At 35.2% G+C, this 24,709-nt stretch overlaps 2 protein-coding genes across 4 annotated transcripts; both read left to right on the top strand.

Moving 5' to 3' along the window:
- The first annotated feature begins 698 nt into the window (after positions 1-698).
- LOC116124827 (galactinol synthase 2-like) lies at positions 699-20,779 on the top strand. 3 transcript variants are annotated; one of them, XM_031410587.1, is made up of 5 exons: positions 16,214-16,606; positions 16,712-17,032; positions 17,122-17,169; positions 20,125-20,211; positions 20,301-20,779. In XM_031410587.1, exons 1-5 carry the CDS (start codon positions 16,271-16,273, stop codon positions 20,523-20,525), a joined length of 1,017 nt encoding a protein of 338 aa, XP_031266447.1. In that variant the 5' UTR covers positions 16,214-16,270; the 3' UTR covers positions 20,526-20,779. The 3 variants fall into 3 exon arrangements, with proteins under 3 accessions (XP_031266448.1, XP_031266446.1, XP_031266447.1); XM_031410588.1 differs by lacking the exons at positions 16,214-16,606; positions 20,125-20,211; positions 20,301-20,779 and adding exons at positions 699-716; positions 17,346-17,706 and having other exon boundaries at positions 17,122-17,256; XM_031410586.1 differs by lacking the exons at positions 20,125-20,211; positions 20,301-20,779 and adding an exon at positions 17,346-17,706 and having other exon boundaries at positions 16,211-16,606; positions 17,122-17,256.
- Positions 20,780-22,852: 2,073 nt separating this feature from the next.
- Positions 22,853-24,098, top strand: LOC116124852 (putative invertase inhibitor). Its single transcript, XM_031410610.1, has 2 exons — positions 22,853-22,950; positions 23,684-24,098. Exons 1-2 carry the CDS (start codon positions 22,853-22,855, stop codon positions 24,096-24,098), a joined length of 513 nt encoding a protein of 170 aa, XP_031266470.1.
- The last annotated feature ends 611 nt before the right edge of the window (positions 24,099-24,709 follow it).

A 24,709-nucleotide genomic window follows, 5' to 3' on the forward strand; every position in this document is an offset into this window, starting at 1 on the left:
ATTGGTTGATGTTTTCATTATAAATTCTCTCCTTAACCGTTAGATCAATTCGATGCCATACGTAGAGTCCGATTTCTTTGGGACTAGAGAGTGCATGCAGGCTAAGTCAAGTCTTAAAAAAAAACCACGTTTAACATATAAGATGACATCGTATGCTACCATAATTTTGCTCCCTCCACCCCTAGAAAAATCAATTAGTTAACTACCATTTAATTACAATTATATTTAACATAATCGGACACACCCAAAATCCTGTATAAACATCCCACCACCGGTCCACCACCCTGTCCTTCATCAACTCATGATCAGAGCAATCTTCAAACCTTAAAAACAATCTTTCAAAGCTTTTTCCAAAGTTCCATTTCTTCAAACTTTTCAATATGGCTCCTACCATCACCCCCACCACTGTCACCAAAACCACCCCTCTCTCCAAGGCTCCAAGCCTGTCAAGCCGTGCATATGTGACGTTCGTGGCAGGTAACTGGGACTATTGGAAGGAAGTGATTGGGTTGACCAAAGGATTGAGGAAGGTGAAAAGCAGTTACCGGCCTCTTGTTGTTGCGATTTTGCCAGACGTTCCTGAAGAGCAGAGGAAGATTCTGGTGGATCAAGGCTGTATTGTGAGAGAGATCAAGCTTGTGTATCCTCCTCGGAACCAAACTTAATTCGCCGTGACTTATTATGGCATCAACTACTCCAAGCTTCGTATTTGGGAGGTATGTATTCTAATATAACTGCATGTGTTGTACGTAAAGCTATCGAACAGGACCAGCCCCTTTGCTCATTTTTTTTGATAAATATGGATGGTTTGAAAAAATCGACTAGTAAAAACAGTCAAATACTAGTGATAAAAAAGTTACCACAAACTATAGTTTTACGTAACACATGACATGCAGTTATATTAGTATAACGTACCTCCCAAATACGAAGCTTGGAGTAGTTGATGACATAATAAGTCATGGCGAACTGAGTCTGATTCTGAGGAGGATACACAGGCTCGATCTCTCTCACAATACAACCTTGATCCACTAGAATCATCCTGGCAAAATCGCAACAACAAGAGGATTTTCTTCTCTTCACATGCTCCAAGCCTGTCAAGCCGTGCACATGTGACGTTCTTGGCAGGAACGTGCAGAGCCAGTGAGCGTCCGTGTCTTCTCACAGAAACAGTCCATCACTGCATTGACCATCTCTTCGCTTTGACATGGCTGATGGTTATTTCTACGCTGTGATGGACTGTTTCTGTGAGAAGTCATGGAGTCACACTCCTCATTAAACTATTGCTTCATGTCTTCTCACAGAAATAGTCCATCACGGTATTGACCATCTCTTCGCTTTGACACTGATGGTTATTTCTACGCTGTGATGGACCGTTTCATGTTTCTCGTGTATAGGAGTAAAATTTATTGTACATGAACTCGTCGCTTAACCCAATGGAAATTAATTCCAAGTAGATGATTAGTAATTTAGTATTTTGTATTGGATAACTGACTATGTTTTTGATAATCTTTCCCTTCATCAAAATTCAAGGGTGATTTGCAATATTATTATCTTATTTGAAAGCAATAATACCCTCTGTTGTTACAGAATTTTGCATCAATCAGCGAGATCTGATCGACCTTACTAGGATCGGAACCGATGTGTATGTGGTTAAAGATAATGAGCGATGATGTAAAAAGATGCAATAAAATTAAAGGCAATGAGAGTTTTTAAAGTGATTCGGCGAGATTAACTCTGAAGCCTATGTCTACTGTTTTTGTATTTGCTGTGAGAGCTTATAATGTAATTCTTATGAAATATTCTTAACCCCCTCCTCCCCGTTTGAGGAGGTTTTATATACAAGATTTATATAAAGGAAGGAGCGAAATTAAGGGGATTACAATTTATTTGAATCGCAATTCCGATATTCTCGCGATTGGGCGCTGTGATTGCGCATTGATCGTTGTTGATCTAGTCATTCCCACAATATCTGGGATCTGAAGTAATCCGGAGATCGATTGAATGAGCACTCGGATTGCTCGTGACTAGCTTATACTGTGTCGAGCTATGGCTCGATGAGCTTCTGCTGGGTCGATCAGTTAACGTTGCCGAGCTGGTTCTAGGTCAAACTATATATTCGCAATGACCCGAGCTTGGCGGAAAAACCGCACACAACACCCTCCTTGACCTTTTCAAAAGCAACAAGAATCTCCCCTAAAAATCAATGTACCTTTATCTTAATTGCAACACCCTGATCAAGATTTTAATTGCTCTTAAAGCTATATCAACATCTGCTAGTTTAAAATCAGATTTTTTTTTTTTTTTTTTTTTTTTTTTTTGGGGTATAAGTAATAAGATGCAATTGACTTTGATATGTGTCATCATTGTCAATATGAATTCCCGCATTTGACTTTGATATGTGTCAATATGATTTCCTTTTATTTTTGTTGAAAAATCCATGAGATTATTATTATTATTATTATTTTGGTTTTTCTAGCGTAGCTTATAATATTTAAACTCCCTTCCTTATTATCAATCCAAAAATAACAGTAAAAAAAACTTTAAAAACATAAAGAAAATAGATAATTTAAGACACAAAAGAGATTAAAAAAATCACAAAAAATTGTGTGATATCAAACTTGTTAAGGACTAACACAATACTTCAGTATCTTTTAAAACAAAATTTACTCGATTGTATATACGACCATTCATTAATTATATACTCTATGTATCTCGAAATTTTTCTTTATCAGCCGAGCCAATTTATGTGGATAATATGTCTACAATAAAATTGGTTAAAAATCCAGTACAACATGGGAGAAGTAAACATATTGACACCGGATTCCATTTTATTAGAGATCATCACTACAAGAAAAACTACATTCTGCAACCAATTTTTTAGCAACTAACCAGAATTAGTTGCAAATAGGCTACATTTACCAACTAAATTGCCATTGGTCGGGCAAAGAGCAACTCAATTTGGGGGTCCACATGTTCCAACTTTTGGCGTCTAAAGTTAATGTTGTGCGACTATTTTGTTAGTTGCAGAACAAGTTACGTTAGTGACTAATAAATTTAGTTGCAATTTTTGGTGAGCCATTTTTCCCTCCATAATTTGACAATTTGCATCTAAAATATTTGATTTTGCATCTACATTATTGGTTACAAATTATTTTTTTTTGCAACTACCCATTAGTAGCTAAATTAGTTGCAATTAATTAAGAATGTATTAGTAACTATTATGATTAGTTACAGAAAAATTAAATTACCAAAATATCCCATATTTGGACAATAATTACAAGGGCCCCAAGGCATTTTTAGCAACAAATGTTTATGTTCATATTAACAATAGTTGCAAAAAAATATATACAGCAACTAAATTCGGTTTAGTTGCCAATTTAAGTTGAAAAATTAATCTTCCCTCCAAATTATTTGTTCCCGCCAGACTTGCAACTATATCTAATTCTTTCATGACTAAAAATTTAGTTGCAAATTGATTTGTTTGCAAAATATAATTATATTGAAAAATTAAACAACTAATTACAAGCCTTACTTTTTAAAGTTATTTACAGAAAACCCTAACCTATATAAAGCAAGCCTTTCCCCAAACTCCCAATCTTCTCCACGCAAATCCCTACCTATTTCCCCAAATTCCCAATCTCATAACCTTACCTACCTCTTCTCTTCTCCACGCAAATCCCTCCCTGTTTCCCCAAATTCCCAATTTCTTCTCCACGCAAATCCCTGGCGATTACCCCAATAGGTTATATGTTTGTCAACCATATGCCAATTTTTGTCATGACCCATTTTTGGTGCGGTTTCCTCCAATAGCTTTTTTTTGTTGATTATTTGTTGAAGGTTTGTTGAAAATGGTGTTTAAGGTTCGATTTGGTTGTTTTTTGGGTGGTTTTAGTTGAGTTTTTGCTTTTGGGTTTAGATCGTATATCTTCTGCATTTGGGGTTTGTATTCAATTTGGTGTTTGGGTTTTCGGTTACTCGTGGGGTCTGTGATTATAAGGTGATTGATTTAGGGGTCTTATTTCTCTATGTGATTTTTGGAAGAAATATTTGTGAATATATATTATATATATAATATTTTCTGTGGGGTTTTTATTTTTATATTATTTTATGAAGCTTAGTTTAGCATTCGGTTGTGGAAGAAATTGTAAAATTTTTGTGCTTAGCGTTTTTTGTTTTTTAATGTGTCCTGAATCATTTTAGTTGACTGATGATACATACAACTTAGTTTTTGCTTTTTTTTTTTTTTGTTTTCTTTGGGTTATTGGATGGTTTAACATGATCACGGGTTATGGGTTTCATGTTCCAAGAATGCAATTTGTCCTATTGATCATATTGTTCCATTGTGTTCCAATTACTATTCAGTCCTCAAAATTGTAGTGTAGATGAATGTTTCTATGAGAACTGCTCTGGCTGTAAGTGTTTTAACTTTCTGTTAGTGTCTTAACTTTCAGATTTCATTCCTGAGTGTCCTTGAGTGGAGTATGAACAGAGTGCCAAACTAAAAAGATTTTGAGAAGTTATTATAGAAGATAAATGTTATTAAGGTGAGGACTGTAACATCATTCAATCAGTACTAATGATATTTGTAACTTGATGAGATGAGCAGATGAGCACTTAAAACTGAAGTAGAACACAATATTAGAAGTTAACTATATCTCTGGTATGCAACACATTCATAAAACCTAAATTACAATTAGACAACTCAAAACTACTACATATCATTGATGCATTCCTATGAATAATATAAACTTGTTAGACAATTTGATATATACTGAAAATTATTATGAGCCTAAGCAGATAAGATTTCAGCTCTGCTGTGTTCTAAATCTTTGTACATTCTGTGCGCAAAATACAAGTCCCTTTTTGTTTTATTTAATTTCTTCTAGAATATCCCCAATTTATTTTACATTTAAATCATTTGTGCCATGCTTTTCTTTTCTGGATCATTCTAGTGTTTGCTTATAATATTCTGCTAAAAGTACATTGGTGTTGCTTGCTGATCATTATGAAGATAAAATAAGCTAGGTATGGGTTTTAGAACTAACCAACGACATTAGCTCGTATTCGGTTTACTGAAGAATTTGCCATAATAAACTTCTAGATTTGAAGTCTAAATGATTAACATCTATATATATCATGTATGCTCTGAGGTTGATGATTTTACTAAATATTGTATTTGCCTTATGAAACCGAGCATCTTGTAAGTTATTAAATTGCAAATCAAGGGCAGTTTTAGTTATAGCTTTTTATTATCCATCAGGTCAGAGGGTTTACTCCTCCAAGAGGTTAATGCCTGCTCATCCGTACTAAAGTGATCTGACTAAGTCAAACGTGTGTTGTAATTGTATATGATAATTATCTTACTTTCTAATTGTTGTTGTCGTTCTTGTATAACCATATCCAGAACCACTGCTTGTTTCTCTCTTCTTTCATGTATGCTCAATGAAATCGCAATTACCTGCAATTATGATATATGTGATTTATGTTGTAGAGTGCGGTTGGAAACATTGATTCAACTTTTAGTCTGCCATCAGATTGCACATATCAATGTGTACTTATAAAATCTTAAATAACTTGTAGGATATGATTTGGTGATTAGTTGTGTACATTTGCTTCGTTTTCCAATATTAAACTGATATTCTCATTTCCCATGGGAATTTCAGATTAATGGTTCTGATGTATGCTTGTAATTAATGTACTCTTTACTATTTTTTGTTTGTGTAATATAGTTAATGATCATATTTCGTGAGATTAATAGTATAAAGTGACTTATATCTGACCTAGATGTTTTCTCTTATGTTGATGTTTGCAGATTCCAAAGATGGCTCCTGGTACAAGACAAACCCTAGCTAGACGTGCAAATGTTGTTCCACAGAATCATAGTCCTGTACCGACTCCTGAAATTGCTGAATCCTGGTAAAGTTATGATATTGATCCATATAAAAATCCTGAATTATATACTTGGATTTTAGATATTGTCTACAATGTTTGTTTAAAATTTAGAATACATTTACTTTACCACATGAAAACCGTCATTGTGATAACATATTATTTACTAATGATGCATTATTTTGATTTTGTAGACAATATTGTGGCAAAGAATGGTGAGATGGAAGAGTGAGGAGTGGAGTGAAAGACTCTGACCCAGCGCAGTCAAAGTTGCATGTAGACTTTCAAAAAGAAGATGGAGTACCTACTGGAGTCAATGCATCAAGTTGAGTACTGAGGTAGGAATAGTTGCAAGGAACTATGCCCCCTTGAGTGCTTACTTGGAAGAAAGTTCCCTATGATGTCGAAAAACAAATGATTGCTTGTATCACGACATGTAGTTTAATATCATTATCCATATTGTCACTTCCTTATGAAAATTATATAATACATATATAAGTTTAATGCATGCCATTATTGATGAATTTAGACCAAGTTTGACATTGATGTCACGGAGCCTATGTACTCAATGGCTGAAGCACAAATTGTGTAAGAGATTCAACAGCTTCCGGAGTGCCCTACCAAGAAATTCAAAGCATAGTCTACTAAGGAGGAAGCATTACATAATAGACCAGAAGAAATTAAAGATCCCGATGATTGGATATATCTTTGTGACCTTTTTTCTAGTGAAAAGTTTCAGGTAAGGTCAACATGGCTTTAATTGTTATTATTATTTATTGTTTTTTAATATTAAATTTTGTGGTGTTAGGCACGGCCAAAAACTTATTCTGAACCCGGTCGAGAGAGTTTTAACCACCGTGGTGGTTCCAAGAACTTTATCCAGCACAAAGGAAAAGGTTTTAATATTATCATCTATACAATATACAACTTTGTTTTCCCGTTTACTAATTTTAATTGCATTTATGGTCAATGATGATATGAACTGTTAAGGCGCACCAACTTGGGGAATCTGTCGATCCTATACAATTATTTCATGATACTCGTTGGAGCGCCGAGAAAGGTGGGATTAATGAACAAGCAAGAGAGCTATATGTAAGTTGATCATCTTTCAATTATCGATATATAAATGTCTTACCATTGAATGTGGTTATAATGTATGGTGATACGGAATGAAGTTGATCATATGCATTTCTCTGTCATCTTTGACCGGTAATTATGTGGTGCTTGTGCATTTGTTTGATATTGCATTTAGTTTTCCTGAGTGTTACCAAACTTTTATAACTTTGCTGTGGTTTGCTATTGATATGTTACAAACATTGAAGAATAAGGCTGAAATTGAACTTGTGTTTATTGTTTCTCTTGATTGAACTTAACAGTTTGAATTTTTTAAAGCAGAAGTTGGAGTTTCTTCTAGTAGGGAAAACCTGTTTCATGGTTTATGTAGATATTTCAAAGTTTCTTCGAAGCATTTTTTTCGTCAGTTGTCATCCATCCTAGGACATGCTTAACTAAAATCAATTTTAGGAGCCTTTAGAGCATTTTATTTTCATGAGTGATTTATTTATGTTAGCATGTTTGTAATTGATTAGTAAATAGTAACTTTAAATATCACCTAATGGAAGTCTAAATTCAGTGAGGATTTTATGATCTAGATATTATTATTGTCTGAATTATAATCTGAATGTCGTACCGCTGAACTGGGACGGATGAGATTAGTTTTTTATTTTTTTTTATTTGTGTGTGTGTGGGAAGTCTTCCTCCATGGAATTCAGATTCAGCTTGACTGAAACCACCTAAATCAGAATTATTTAAAATTGTCACATCATCTTCTGAAATGAATTTTTTCACTACACTAGATCTTTGCTGGCATTACTGTGCACTGATCAATGATCAATATATATTTAAATGAGATTAGTTTTTCATTCTTCTCTTTGGGCCCTTTCCTGATTTGTACACTTGGAATGAATCTGTTATTTTCCAACAATTCAGCTTCATGATTGCTGAAGATCATGTAAGTTAGTGGAGTTTTTACAGCGTGTTAGTGTATGTCCTTGGGTTTAGGCTAGCAATGGCAGAGAACCACGGCTTTGTTTTGCCTCTTGGAGAATTAAAACACTTTGAAAATGGGAAATGCATATGTACAGATTTATACTTCTTGATGAGTAATACTGAACTAATCAACTTCCATTCTGTATCTTCAAAGCATATGCCACATCACTTTTATGATATTTACAAAATCCAACAGCCTTATCTTTCCAATTAATTAGCATGTTTATGCATGGATATGTGACTGTAAATCTGTTACTTATATGTTTGTTTAGTATTAGATTGATAATGTTTTAGATACTTGCTTCTCTACTCCATCAAATTTATTTTTGTTTGGTGCTGCAGTATTCTTTTATGTTGCTATATAGTTTGTTGGTTGACTTATTGATTATGCATTGAATTAATGGTAGGAAAAAATGATAGAGCTGCAAGATGAAACACAAGCAGGGGAAAGTGAAAAAAACAGAAGCTGAAATATGTGAGGAAGTTATGGGTAAAGCTTACGGATTTAACCAAAATTTTGCATTTTCACAGACTAAGCATCAATCCACTGCAGCAGAAGTAGAGTTAAGGTGCATTGTGCAACAACAAGAAATTAAAATTAAAGAGTTGAAGGAGCATCTCATCTTATTTGATCATCAAAAAGAGAAAAAAAAAAGGCTTGAACACCAACAATTTGTCCTGTTGGACATGATGAAGCAGCTAACTATAGCCCTTGAACTACAGCAACCTCATAGAGCTCCAACTGGACAGCCATTTCCATCTCCAACTGATGAAGATTCGTCCTCATCAGCTACAACTATTTCAAAAACCGCAACTGGTGACACTTGACATGTTAACGGTATTGATGGTTATTTTTTTGTTGTATGGGCAGTAGATATTTTGAAATGGGGTAAAACCATCTTTTTAGGATTGTTTGCATATATATGTTAGATGGTGTACATTGGGTGGACATTGTTTTGTTAGTTATGCACAGATAGATAGGTAGTGGGCTGAAAATGTGGGTGCATGCTGTTTTTTTTTTGGTTATGCACATGTTATAGTGCATTTTGAATTTTTATTGCTCATCATGCATAAAATGGACTATATATATATGTATGAAAATATGATATTTGATGTTAGTTTTCAGATTTTATATTGTGTCAATTGAGCAGTTGATGTTGAATATATAATGTAGGTCAATACGAAATGCTCTAAAAAAAACACATTCTGCAACTAATTTTTTAGTAGCATCAAGTAATTTAGCATACTTGCATTCCACTGAAGGTCGACATGAAATGCCTTTAAAAAACACATTCTGCAACTAATGTTTTAGTAGCAAAAAGTAATTTAGTATAATGCTTTCACATTCAGCGTCTAAAAAATAGTCGTGAAAACCTTTTGGATTTCACATTCAGCATCTAAAATGATTACAATTAACCACTAAATTTTTGGTCACCAAAAGATACATTCAGCCACTAATAAAATAGTCACGAATACCTATTGGATTCTACATTCAGCGTCTAAAATGAATATAATTAATTACTAAATTTTAGTCACGAAAAGATACATTTGGCCACAAATAAAATAGACGCGAAAACCGTTTGGATTCTATATTCAGCGTCTAAAAGTATAACAATTAACCACTAAATTTTGGTCACCAAAAGATACATTCGTCGACTAATCAAATAGTTGCGAATACCTTTGACGAAATTACCCTTACACCTTTGGCGTCTAATTTTTGTGGCATTCGCGACAAATTATTAGACACTAAAAGGTATATTTTGCAACTAATTGATTAGTCGCTATGCAATTTTACCAAATTACCCTTGAACTATTAGCGTCTGGCTAGGGGACTATTTTGACAAGCAATTAGCGACTAATTTGTTGGTCGCTAAAAAAAAACTTTCTGCGTCTAAACAACAATTTAGACGCGTTATGAATCTACGACAGCGATACTGCAACTAACTGGCGACTACGAAATTTAGACGCAAAAAATGGATTAGCGTCTAAATGTTACTTTTTGCGTCTAATTTTGCTTGACGCCAAATGTCAGTTTTCTTGTAGTGCATGTTAGGAAGAGAACCATTGAACTAGTCTACTGTTACACTCTTGAACAAGTGGACGACATATTTACAAAGTCTTTATCTTACAAGGGTTTTTCGATGATGAGAAGCATGCTGGGAATGAAGGAAATTTAGTTTGAATGAGACATTAAGCAGTCCTAGTTTGAAAAAGAGAATGTTGGAATAACAAATCAAGACTGTTATCTACCTGATCTTCAGCAAAGAAGTGGCATGTGACCTGGTCTTTAGCAAGTATGACTAGTTAAGATGTAGTTGTTAATTTGACCAATTCTTTCTCCTGTTTTATAGGAAGTAGTTGTTGTTTTGTTTACTTAAAATTCTATAAATGTGACATGTATTTTTAATTCAATAAGATAAGTAGATCAGATGGTTGTTTGATGGCCTTACTCATTGGGAGCACTTTCAGTTTTTAATACTTATCTTTTGTTCATACGTTTCTTAAAGGCAACAAAAAGCAATTACCCTCTTGTTGTTGCGATTTTGCCAGACGTTCCTGAAGAGTAGAGGAAGATTCTGGTGGATGAAGGCTGTATTGTGAGAGAAATTGTGCATGTGTATCCTCCTCAAAAGCAGACTCAGTTTGCCATGGTTTATTATATATGTCATCAACTTCTCCAAGCTTCGTATTTGGGAGGTACGTATTCTAATATAACTACATGTGTTGCACGTAAAACTATCGAACAGGACCCCTTTAATCCTTTGTTTTGTTTTGTTTTGTTTTGATAAATATGGATTGTGACATCCAAGTGTTTGAAAACATCGACCAGTAAAACACTAGTTTGCAAAATTACCCACCACTCAAACACTAGTGATAAAAAAGTTACCACAAATAGTTTTACGTGCAAGACATGATATGCAATGATATTAGAATAAATATAGATAACAATGTAGTTCACAAAAGAATAAATATAGATAACAAGGAGAAGAATCTGCCAAAGACTTTTTGGGCAAAAGCAGTAGCCTACTCAATGTACCAACTCAACCGATGCCCAACCAAAAGTGTGAAGAACAATACACTCTAGGAGGCATGGAGTGGGTTCAAGCCAAGTGTGACACATCTGAAGATTTTGGGGTGTGTTGCTTATGTCCAAACACTAGCTTCAAGACGTAAGAAACTTGATGATCATGGTGAAAGATGTGTATTTGTAGGCTACATTAAGGAATCTAAAGCCTATAGTTATACAACCTTCAGACAAAGAAGATGATAATAAGCCGAGACATGGTTTTTGATGAGTCCGCCATTTGGGAATGGGATAACAATGTAGTATACAAAAGAACATTGGCTCTTGATGATAACGAGCCAATATCCACAATGGAAGCAGTGATGCCTCCATCTCCAATTCAGAAACCCCACCCCCCCCCCCCCTCCTTACATGTGGACAAGAAGAAGTAGGCACCCCTGCATTGGTGTCACCTCATATTGGTAAAAGTCCTTCCAGTGGTGAAACTCCACCTATCAAAACTAAGAGGTTACGTGATGTGTATGAGGAATGTGATGAAGTAATTCTTCATGATGATGAAGATGAAGAAGAGACAAATCTTTTTTGTCTCTATGTGGACCAAGAACCTCTTAATTTTAGAGAGGCAAATGAACAAGAATGCTGGAGAGTTGCTATGGTAGAAGAATTGCAGGCTCTTGAGAAGAACGTTACATGGTCACTAACTGAACTCCCACCATAGAGAAAGGTCATTAGTGTAAAATAGGTGTTCAAAATTAAAAGAAGTGTAGATGGGACAATCAATCGCTATAGCCAAGGGATACAAGTAGAAGCATGGAATCGATTATGAAGAGGTATTCACTCCTGTTGTCTAACTTGATACTGTGAGATTGATCATCTCGCTTGCTGCAGCTCAAAAGTGGAAAATCTATCAACTTGATAAGTCTGCCTTCTTAAATGGCATACTTGAAGAGGAGGTTTATGTACAGCAGCCAGATTGATACGTGGTACCTATAGAAGAGAATAAAGTTTACTGTTTAAATAAAGCACGTTATGGGCTTAAACAGGCTCCAAGAGCCTGGAATGAACGGATCAAGTTATCTATTGGCTCATGGTTTTATCAAATGCCCATATGAACATTCAGTATATACCAAGCAAGGTGAAAATAGTAGTACTCTGATACTCTGTATTTATGTTGATGATCTACTCTTTACAGGGAATTGTGAAACTTTGTTTGAACAATTTAAAGAGGATATGTTTTGGGACTTTGAGATGACAGATAATGGCAACATGTCATTTGTCCTTGGCATTCAAGTGCAGCAAATTAGTGAAGGAATCTTCATGTCGCAAAAGAAGTATATGAGTGAGATTCTTGAGAAATATGGCATGAGTTATTGTGCTACTGTCAATACCCCAGTAGTGACAAATCACAAGTTAACTAAGAAAGGTGAAGGGAGTACAATTGATCCGACTCTTTACAAGGGTTTAATTGGGAGCCTTAGACATCTCACTATGATGAGGCCCGAACTTGTATATGGAGTGAGTTTGTTGAGTCGCTACATGGAGACTCCCAAGGAATCACACTGGCAGGCCGCAAACAGAATGTTGCATTATGTAAAGGGGATGATGAATTTCGGGCTGTTTTATGCTTATGGAGAGAAGTTCAAATTAATTGGGTATTCTGATAGCGATTGGGGAAGAAATCCTGAAAAGAACAAGAGCACTACAGGCTATATGTTCTTTTGTTCTTCAACTGCTTTCTCATGGTCTTCAAAGAAGTAGAGCATTGTAACACTATCTTCATGTGAAGCTAAATATGTTGCAGCAACTTCCACAATTTGTGAAGCAATATGGTCAAAGAATGTGTTAGTTGCCCTCAAGCATCCTCAACAAGAGTCAATTTCAATTTATGTGGATAATATGTCTGCAATAAAATTGGCTAAAAATCTAGTACAGCATGGGAGAAGTAAACATATTGACATCAGATTCCATTTTATTAGAGATCACGTTAGGAAGAGAACCATTGAACTAGTCTACTGTTACACTCTTGAACAAGTGGCTGACATATTTACAAAGTCTTTATCTTACAAGGGTTTTTCGGTGATGAGAAGCATGCTGGGAATGAAGGAAATTCAGTTTGAATGAGAGATTAAGCAGTCCTAGTTTGAAAAAAAGAATGTTGGAATAACAAATCAGGATTTTTATCTACTTGGCCTTGAGTAAAGAAGTGGCATGTGACCTGGTCTTTAGCAAATATGACTAGTTAAGATGTAGTTGTTAATTTGACCAATTCTTTCTCCTATTTTATAGGAAATAGTTGTTGTTTTGTTTACTTAAAATTCTATAAATGTGACATGTATTTTTAATTCAATAAGATAAGTAGATCAGATGGTTGTTTGATGGCCTTACTCATTGGGAGCACTTTCAGTTTTTAATACTTATCTTTTGTTCATACGTTTCTTAAAGGCAACAAAAAGCAGTTTCCCTCTTGTTGTTGCGATTTTGCCAGACGTTCCTGAAGAGTAAAGGAGGATTCTGGTGGATGAAGGTTATTGTGAGAGAAATTGTGTCTGTGTATCCTCCTCAAAAGCAGACTCAGTTCGCCATGGTTTATTATGTCATCAACTTCTCCAAGCTTCGTATTTGGGAGGTACGTATTCTAATATAACTGCATGTGTTGCACGTAAAACTATCTAACATGACCCCTTTAATCCTTTGTTTTGTTTTGTTTTGATAAATCTAGATTGTGACATCCAAGTGTTTGAAAACATCGACCAGTAAAACACTAGTCTGCAAAATTACCCACCACTCAAACACTAGTGATAAAAGTTAGCACAAATAGTTTTAAGTGCAACAGATGACATGCAATGAGATTAGAATAAATATATACCTCCCAAATACGAAGCTTGGAGTAGTTGATGATATGATAGGCCATGGCAAACTTAGTCTCATTCTGAGGAGGATAAACAGGCTCGATCTCTCTCACAATACAACCTTGATCAACCAGAATCTTCCTGTGTTCTTCAGGAATGTCCTGCAAAATCACAACAACAAGAGGGTAACTGTTCTTCACCTCCTCCAAGCCTGTCAAGCCGTGCACATGTGACGTTCTTGGCAGGAATGCACAGAGCCAGTCAACGTCCATGTCTTTTCGCAGAAACAGTCCATCACATTAAGGCATTAACCATGTCTTAGCTTTGGTATGGCTGATGGTTATTTCTACGCTATGATGGATTGCTTCTGTGAGAAGCCATGGAGACACACTCCTTATTACACTGTTGCTCCATATCTTCTCATAGAAACAGTCCATCAAGGCATTGGCCATCTCTTTGCTTTGACATGGCTGATGGTTATTTCTACGCTGCGATGGACTATTTCATGTTTCTTGTGTATAGGAGTAAAATTTATTGTACATGAACTTGTCGCTTAACCTAATGGAAATTATTTCCAAATAGATGATTAGTAGTTGTATTGGATAATTGATCATGTTTGTGATGATCTTGCCCTTCATCAAGATTCAAGGGTAATTTGCAATATTATTATCTTATATGGAAGCAATAATACCCTCCTTGACCTTTTCAAAAGCAACAAAAATCTCCCCGAACAATAAATATGCCTTTGTCTTAGTCGCAATACCCTGATCAAGATTTTAATTGCTCTTAAAACTATATCTACATCTGCTGGTTTAAAATCAGATTTCTTTTTTTGTGTAAGTAATAAAGCAGATTATTATTATTATTATTATTATTATTATTATTTTGCTTTTTCTAGCGTAGCTTATAATATTTAAACTCCCTTCCTTATTATCAATCCCAAAATAACAATAAAAAAACTTTAAAAAACAGAAAGAAAACAGATAATTTAAGACACGAAAGAGATTAAAAAAATCACAAAAAATTGTGTGATACCAAACTTGTTAAGGACCAACACAATACTTCTGTATCTTTTAAAACAAAATTTACTCGATTGTATATACGAGCATTCATTAATTATATACTCTATGTATCTCAAAATTTTTCTTTAGCAGCCGAACCAATTCCCCCACTCTATAAGACTAAGTTCTTCATGCAACATTTCATTTAAGTGTTACATTAAGCAATAAGCAACCAAACTTGACATTCTATCATCTTTGTTAAAAAATCGACACTTTTAAAGGTTCACGTGCTACCAAAAGCATATTTGAACATATACCGTTTAATTGAGATATATTATTGGCACCCTTATCAGAATCCGCAACAATCAATTTTTTTAACGAACAATATATTATCAAACATGTTTTTCAAGGTGTTTTATTGTTACTTCATTAACTAAAATATCAGAAATCGGTTTCTTGGTTAGAATAATGTTTCATAGCATATGCATTTGAGATAAATTCATAAATTAACTAAGCTTAAAAGAGTAAAATGAAAATTTCATAAATTTGTAAATTATTGAATTAAAGAATAAAATTATTATTTCATAAATTTGTGTATAATTTGCAAATATTGGGTTTGTCAAACATTTTCAACCAAATTGGCGATTCACATGCTCAACTAACTTAACTAATTCTTCCTAGGAACCCAAATGCATGGTGAAACGTGGAAGCCCCATCTGACCTACTCTGCCACGTGCCCTCTCTTTTTATAAGTACTTGTGTGAAACCGCGTTTGTAGGGCCAGCTGGGTTGGGTTCCGTCGGTGTATGTTAATTAATTATTTATTCACACTTTACCCTTTTTTATTTTCTTTTCAGGTTCAGCGGTCCAAAAATGACCCTGTACTTGTGTAAAATAACACCTGTTATATTAAACAAAGTTGTAGTTTATAGATGAGAGAAGGGTGTTTCTGTATTTTGAACACTGTGTAGCGTCCAGAATCAGGATATTCTATGCTACATTAAAATAATACTTTCCTCTTTCCTGCACCGTCCAAATCCAGATTTCTCTCCTTAACCGTTAGATCAAATTAATGCCACACGTAGAGTCCGATTTCTATAGGAGAAGATTAACATATTCAATATTAAGTACCAGCAGTCAACCACACTAACAACTAATTCAAGTCTCTAGAAGGACAACGTTTAACGTTAAAAAACCATATCAAAATGACGTCGTCTTCCACCAAATTCTTCCCCCTTCCAAGTTCCAACACCAAGATAAATCCGTATTTTATTAAATTACCATTACACCCACCCAAACTCCTATATAAATCTACCACCCGTCACCCTTTGCTTCAATAACTCAAAGTGAACACCAAAACCTCAAAAGACTTTCGATCTTTCAAAGCTTTTTCTTTCCATCCAAACACTTATTTTCTCATCTTCTAATTACACACATTTCCTTTCTTGAATTTCAAAATGGCCCCTAATATCACCGCCACCACCACTGTGACCAAGACCACCTCTCTCTCAAAGGCTCCAAGCCTGTCAAGCCGTGCATATGTGACGTTCTTGGCAGGTAACGGGGACTATTGGAAGGGAGTGGTGGGGTTGGCCAAAGGATTGAGGAAGGTGAAGAGCAGTTACCCTCTTGTCGTTGCGATTTTGCCGGACGTTCCTGAAGAGCACAGGAAGATTCTGGTGGATCAAGGTTGTATTGTGAGAGAGATCGAGCCTGTGTATCCTCCTCAGAATCAGACTCAGTTCGCCATGGCTTATTATGTCATTAACTACTCCAAGCTTCGTATTTGGGAGGTACGTATTCGAATATAATTGCATGTCATGTCTTACTCGTAAAACTATTGTTTGTGGTAACTCTTTTATCACTAGTGTTTGACTGGTGGGTAATTTAATTTGCAGTTTGTTGAGTACAGTAAGATGATATATCTGGATGGTGACATCCAAGTATTTGAGAACATAGATCATCTCTTTGACATGGCTGATGGTTATTTCTACGCGGTGATGGACTGTTTCTGTGAGAAAACATGGAGTCACACTCCTCAATACAAGATTGGTTATTGCCAACAGTGTCCTGACAAGGTGAACTGGCCAGCTGAGTTGGGTCCTAAACCTCCACTCTATTTCAATGCTGGCATGTTTGTTTATGAACCCAGCTTGTCTACTTACGATGATCTCTTGAAAACCCTCGAAATTACCCCTCCCACCCCTTTTGCTGAGCAGGTAATATTTTAGATTTAGATTTGTATTTTTAATACATCATTAATTTAAGTTTGAATGTTTGAATAATGTTATGTTTTCTCGATTCGTAGGACTTCTTGAACATGTACTTCAAGGATATTTACAAGCCTATTCCTCCAATTTACAACCTTGTGTTGGCTTTGTTATGGCGTCACCCGGAGAACATTCAACTTGACCAAGTCAAAGTTGTTCACTACTGTGCTGCTGTGAGTATTATTTCATATACCCACTTTCATTTGACATGAAAAGATTGTATCATAATCTAAATTCTAACGGTTTGATTATAAATTTACAGGGGTCTAAGCCATGGAGGTATACTGGAAAAGAAGAGAACATGGACAGGGAAGATATAAAGATGCTAGTGAAGAAATGGTGGGATATATTCGATGATGAATCACTTGACTACAAGAACACTGCAGCAGCTGCGCCTGAAGCAGAGCCAGTGACCTTGGAACAATTAATGGCAGCGTTATCGGAGGCTGGTGTTGTCCACTATATCACCGCCCCATCCGCCGCTTAGTGGTTGCGGATTCTCAATGAAGAATGAAGATCCATGTTTTTTTTTAAATGGATTCATGTTTCTTGTGTATAGGAGTATAATTTTTTCTTTTTCCCTTTTTTTAATTGGTAAAGTAGTGGTGGTCTTCCTTTCGTGGGAGAAGAACCTCCATTTTAAGATTGTTACTTCAGGAGGAAGAGGATTTTTGTTCTTCCTCCTTTTCTTAATGTTGGTTATATTAAATTAATATCAGCAAAACAATTTATTGTACATGAACTTGTCGCTTAACCCAATGGAAATTACTTCCAAATAGATGATTACTACTTGTGTTGGATGATTGATTATGTTTTTGATCTTTAAGATTCAGTTCCTCCTGCAACATTTCAGTTAAGTGTTACATTAAGCAATAAGCAACCAAACTTGACATTCTACCCTAATTAACGTAAACAGTACATTACAAGTTCAAGTTTACCTTATAATAGGCTTTAAGCACTGCACATCAATTGACTTCCTTGAAATGTGACTGACAATGTTCATCATCAAGTCCGAAATGTCTGCCGTACATTTTTTGCTGCTTGTTGGGATTGGTTCCTTTTATCTGCAAGAAAACGAACAAATCCAATAAGATCAAATCCATGAAACTTAAAAGGAAACAACAGTATTTAAAGAAGAGGCATTGCTCTTTGAGACTAGTAAATTCCAAGATACTGTGGGGGAATATCACAGTCACAGAGGTGATAAAATAAGTTACATTTGATGGATTCATACAACACTATGAATAAAAGAGAAAACAATAGCAGCAATAACAAGAAATAGTGATTAACAACCCACCATTCCGGGAAGTATATACACATTAAAACATTGGTATCCTGTCAAGTAGTGAAAACCTTGAAGCAGAAACAGTATTGGAAAAGCTGTTAAAATATCATTGTCTCTACAAAGGAAAAACCAGAATTTTCACTCAAAATAAGGTTACTATAAGAAAGGCTTCTGAAAAATGGCTTCTTTTTTTTCCAGTTTAAAAACAATTCATGGAACTATGCTCTAATTGACCAAGGTACATGAATATTCAAGTATTATACAATACTCCAATAAAAACACTATGCAGCTTAATCATAGTAATACTCTTTTTAATAGCAAATGAAAGTGTAGAAATGGGATCATAGGAGATCAGGAGACCACGGGTGGTGTAAAATTATTGAAAATAAGTGCTCTCAATCCAGAGACACTCTGGTCCATTACTGTTACATGCACAGAAAGTGATCCCTATAATTCCACCCCAGTTCCCTGTTTAAACCCTCTGCCATGAGACATTATGACGGAGATGACAGACAGAAATGTCTCTCTTTCATGAAGCACACCATTAACTAACACAACATCAAGTGTTGTCCCATGTCCTTCAATTACCTTGACCTCCAAAACCGTACACTGACATGCAGATCCAACAATAAGAATTCTCAGATTCATAATATGCAAAGCATTCAATTAACCTACCATCAGGTGAAAAGAAAACAAACCTGGAAGAACTAACTAAGGAAACGTAGTAGGATCAACAAACCGACAAAAAATAATTGTAAAAAGAAATGGCTGAAAGCTGAATGCTTTTTACCCTCAGAAGCCTCATGTTAAATTCTTTTCTGACGTCTCTTCTCTGTTTTTTCAATGCTTTCATGATGGGTGCATTGCAGCAAGTTTCCCATCTAAAGAGCCTGTCCACTGCAAAACTAAAAGGCAACAAAATACACTAGTAAACACCAATCAGAGAAAAGAAAAGCAACGCCTACTGCAAAAATGAGACTAGAAATTCAACTTACCCTGTTCAATGCAATAATAAATTTCTTCTGCCTCTTTCTCAAGAAGTCCAGTGATTGTATTGTTTGTGGTTTCAAACCGTCCATAATGTCAACAACCAAAATTGCAACATCACATAGCCCTGAACCCCGTGACCTTTGGTTAGAAAAAGATTCATGACCAGGGGTAATAGAACTTCTAATACAATCTAGTAACTTTGTTTTACCAATGTCAACATAGCCCATAATGCAGCAGATTGGCGAGCGAAGGTTTTCTTCAACCAGTTTAGAGGTTGCTTTTATCTTTTTCTTTTTCTGCAGCACCCAGCCTAACAATGAAAATACGGTAATAGAACTATCCTTTTTTTTTTTTTTTTTTTCTCTGAGAACATATAATGTGGAATATTAAACTGTAGTCTGCGTATATTAATGAAGATAATAGTGGAATATGCTGTGCAATCTTTTGTCTAACAATCTGGACAGTTTCGAATGTTAAATTATTATAGTTGTTTAGACTTCATCTGCTAACAACCTTACTTTTTTAGAATTATAGTTATTTTTATATGTCGATGATTGAATTTTATACTTATCCTGAACTACTAACCACTTGACTCAGACTGCATGCCTAAATTAGTGGGGGCGACGGTATTCTTTCTTCATCAATCATCGCCTTAATCACCCATCTTCTATATTTCATTAATCTCTCCCTTATATATAAAAACTTCCCTCTTAACATAGTCTCAAGACTAGAGGTATATAAAGTTTACAAGGAAAGGTAATCAGAAATTTACAACCTTGTGTTGGCTTTGTTATGGCGTCACCCGGAGAACATTCAACTTGACCAAGTCAAGGTTGTTCACTATTGTGCTGCTGTGAGTATTATTTCATATACCCACTTTCATTTGACATGAAAAGATTGTATCATAATCTAAATTCTAACGGTTTGATTATAAATTTACAGGGGTCTAAGCCATGGAGGTATACTGGAAAAGAAGAGAACATGGACAGGGAAGATATAAAGATGCTAGTGAAGAACTGGTGGGATATATACGAGGATGAATCACTTGACTACAAGAACACTGCAGCAACTGCGCCTGAAGCAGAGCCAGTGACCTTGGAACAATTAATGGCAGCGTTATCGGAGGCTGGTGTTGTCCACTATATCACCGCCCCATCCGCCGCTTAGTGGTTGCGGATTCTCAATGAAGAATGAAGATCCATGTTTTTTTTTTTTTAATGGATCCATGTTTCTTGTGTATAGGAGTATATTTTTTTTTTTTTCCTTTTTTTAATTGGTTAAGTTGTGGTGGTCTTCCTTTCGTGGGAGAAGGAGAACCTCCATTTTAAGATTGTTACTTCAGGAGGAAGAGGATTTTTGTACTTCCTCCTTTTCTTAATGTTGGTTATATTAAATTAATATCAGCAAAAAAATTTATTGTACATGAACTTGTCGCTTAACCCAATGGAAATTACTTCCAAGTAGATGATACTACTTGTGTTGGATGATTGATTAAGTTTTTGATCTTTAAGACTCAGTTCTTCCTGCAACATTTCAGTTAAGTGTTACATTAAGCAATAAGCAACCAAGCTTGACATTCTACCCTAATTAACGTAAACAGTACATTACAAGTTCTAAGTTTACCTTATAATAGGCTTTAAGCACTGCACATCAATTGACTTCCTTGAAATGTGACTGACAAGTTCATCATCAAGTCCGAAATGTCTGCCGTACATTTTTCGCTGCTTGTTGGGACTGGTTCCTTTTATCTGCAAGAAAACGAACAAATCCAATAAGATCAAATCCATGAAACTTAAGAGGAAACAACAGTATTTAATGAAGAGGCATTACTCTTTGAGACTGTTGGAATATGAACACTTTTGGGTAATTGATGAAGAAAATGCAATAAAAAAGGAAAGGCAAGTAAGAAGAAAAGGCAAACAAGAAAAAATGAATTTAAGTTTTAGGTAAATTTCTAGTTTAAGAATTTGTAATTGAAGAATATTTGTTTTCCATTTACTTTGAGTTTTACTAGGAACGAATAATTGATTTATGGCTTTATTTAAGTTAATATAGGAGAATGATTTAAATTAGAAGAGTTCTATTAGAAATATGAATATGAATCCTAGTAGAATAAGAATATCTTATTTTACCTATAAATAAGGGAGTTTGAACCAATTCAAGATAATAAGAGAGAAATAAGAGTAAAAGAAAATGTGAGGATATAAGAGGTTTTGATGTAAAGATACTACGGGTATCGAGTAAATACCAAAGGAAACATTTTTTGCTGCTTGTCGGGATTGGTTCCTTTCATCTGCAAGAAAACGATCAAATCCATGAAACTTAAAAGGAAACAACAGTATGGAATATCACAGTCACAGAGGTGATAAAATAAGTTACATTTGATGGATTCATATAACACTATGAATGAAAGAGAAAACAATAGCAGCAATAACAAGAAATAGAGATTAACAACCCACCATTCCGGGAAGTATATACACATTAAAACAAATAACAAATAACGTTAGCAAATCAGCAATGCAGTTAGAACTCATGCGGGTACATGAATATGCAAGTGTTATACAATACTCCAATAAAAACACTCTGCAGCTTAATCATATTAATACTCTTTTTAATAGCAAATGAAAGTGTAGAAATGGGATCATAGGAGATCAGGAGACCACGGGTGGTGTAAAATTATTGAAAATAAGTGCTCTCAATCCAGAGACACTCTGGTCCATTACCATTACTGTTACATGCGCAGAAAGTGATCCCTACAATTCCACCTCAGTTCCCTGTTTAAACCCTCTGCCATGAGAAATTATGACGGAGATGACAGACAGAAATGTCTCTCTTTCATGAACCATTAACTAACACAACATCAAGTGTTGTCCCATGTCCTTCAATTACCTTGACCTCCAAAACCGTACACTGACATGCAGATCCAACAATAAGAATTCTCAGATTCACAATATGCAAAGAATTCAATTAACCTACTATCAGGTGAAAAGAAAACAATCCTGGAAGAACTAACTAAGGAAACGTAGTAGGATCAACAAACTGACAAAAAATAATTGTAAAAAGAAATGGCTGAAAGCTGCATGCTTTTTACCCTCATAAGCCTCATGTTAAATTCTTTTCTGACGTCTCTTCTCTGTTTTTTCAATGCTTTCATGATCGGTGCATTGCAGCAAGTTTCCCATCTAAAGGCGACAAAATACACTAGTATACACCAATCAGAGAAAAGAAAAGCAACGCCTACTGCAAAAATGAGACTAGAAATTCAACTTACCCTGTTCAATGCAATAATAAATTTCGTCTGCCTCTTTCTCAAGAAGTCCAGTGACTGTATTGTTTGTGGTTTCAAACCGTCCATAATGTCAACAACCAAAATTGCAACATCACATAGCCCTAAACCCCGTGACCTTTGGTTAGAAAAAGATTCATGACCAGGGGTAATAGAACTTCTAATACAATCTAGTAACTTTGTTTTACCAATGTCAACATAGCCCATAATGCAGCAGATTGGCGAGCGAAGGTTTTCTTCAACCAGTTTAGAGGTTGCTTTATCTTTTTCTTTTTCTGCAGCACCTTGCCTAACAATGAAAATACGGTAATAGAACTATCCTTTTTTTATTCTCTGAGAACACATAATGTGGAATATTAAACTGTAGTCTGCGTATATTAATGAAGATAATCGTGGAATATGCTGTGCAATCTTTTGTCTAACAATCTGGACAGTTTCGAATGTTAAATTATTATAGTTGTTTAGACTTCATCTGCTAACAACCTTACTTTTTTAGAATTATAGTTATTTTTATATGTCGATGATTGAATTTTATACTTATCCTGAACTACCAACCACTTTGACTGAGACTGCATGCCTAAATTAGTGGGGGCGACGGTATTCTTTCTTCATCAATCATCGCCTTAATCACCCATCTTCTATATTTCATTAATCTCTCCCTTATATATAAACAGTTCCCTCTTAACATAGTCTCAAGACTAGAGGTATATAAAGTTTACAAGGAAAGGTAATCAGAACAAAGTCTCCCAAACTAGGAAGGAAATATAAACATATCTAAGCTGTATAAGAAATTAAAAAGGATACAATCACACAAAATAAGCTCATACCAATTAGAGAAGGTTGGATGCATATCAACAAGATTACGTTAGAGATCTCTAACAAGGTAAACTAGTATAAATTTTCTTATATTTTCATTTATCTGGAGAAAAATGGGTTTGTGTAGTGTTGTTGTAGCCTCTGCTTGTGTTATTTTGGTGGCATTTGTTATCGTCACTCCCTCAGTTGGTGTCACCCAATCTGTCATTTCTTCCATTTGTAGCCAAACTCAGAACCAAGAAATTTGTGAGAGCATATTACTGAGTGACAATCGTACAAACTCTGCAGACCTCCCTCTGCTGTCACTTATATCAATCGAGCTAGCCATGAAACAAGTTGACAAGAACTATCAAGCTTTCTGTCAATTTCATGACAACACTACTGATCCGGGATTGAAGATTTCTTTTGAAAATTGTGTAAGAATTTACCAAAATATGAAAGACATTATCCGAAAAGATTACAAGCTGTCACAACAGAAACAGTATAAGAGCATTTGTGATTTGGGAAAGTTGACAACATTGGCTTACGATTGCGAGAATGGCCTCCCTTCAAACTCACCAACTGCTGCTATCACTGAAGATATGCTCCTTCATGCACAAACTGTAGCCTATACCAACTCATTTGTTGCCGGCTCTTAGTGGCTTTTTTTTTTTTTTTTCCTAATTAGTCTTTGTTAATTTTGTTCATAAAGTAATATATATCATCGATAAAAATATACATTCATGATGATGCTTTGTGAAACTAGGAATTGAGTTTTCTGGTTCAGTCTTCTGAGAAGAGACTTTATAGAAACATCTCTGAATTGCATCATTCTTGAGGCCTGCTGGTTACGGGATGTGCAGTGGTAAACTACTTGCTAATCGATGACATTAAGCAGCCAGATTAACCATAACCATCAACCAATATATTATTGAGAAATTACAGTAATAATAAACATCTAACTAGGGAGATAAAGTAAATTGCGGTTGGCAGCTAAAGTTTCTAGTCAATGAAGAGGAGACATGTGGCCAACAAGTGGCAAGCTGACAAGATTAACATAAACCATCTCAGCAACATTTGTCACATTCTGCTCAAGGAAAATGAAATTAATGAAACACACACAAGAGTATTACATTTACAACATTAAGTATAATAAACTCCATTTCTTAGTCCAGCAGTAAGGATGAATCAAGGCGGCTGTAAATGGTCTAACCCATAATCCTAGGTTTGATTTCCTATTGGGTGCAAAGTTAGTACCTTTGTCCATGAT

The sequence above is a fragment of the Pistacia vera genome, unplaced genomic scaffold (genome assembly GCF_008641045.1).
Source record: "Pistacia vera cultivar Batoury unplaced genomic scaffold, PisVer_v2 Contig157, whole genome shotgun sequence".
NCBI classification, from domain to species: Eukaryota; Viridiplantae; Streptophyta; class Magnoliopsida; order Sapindales; family Anacardiaceae; genus Pistacia; species Pistacia vera.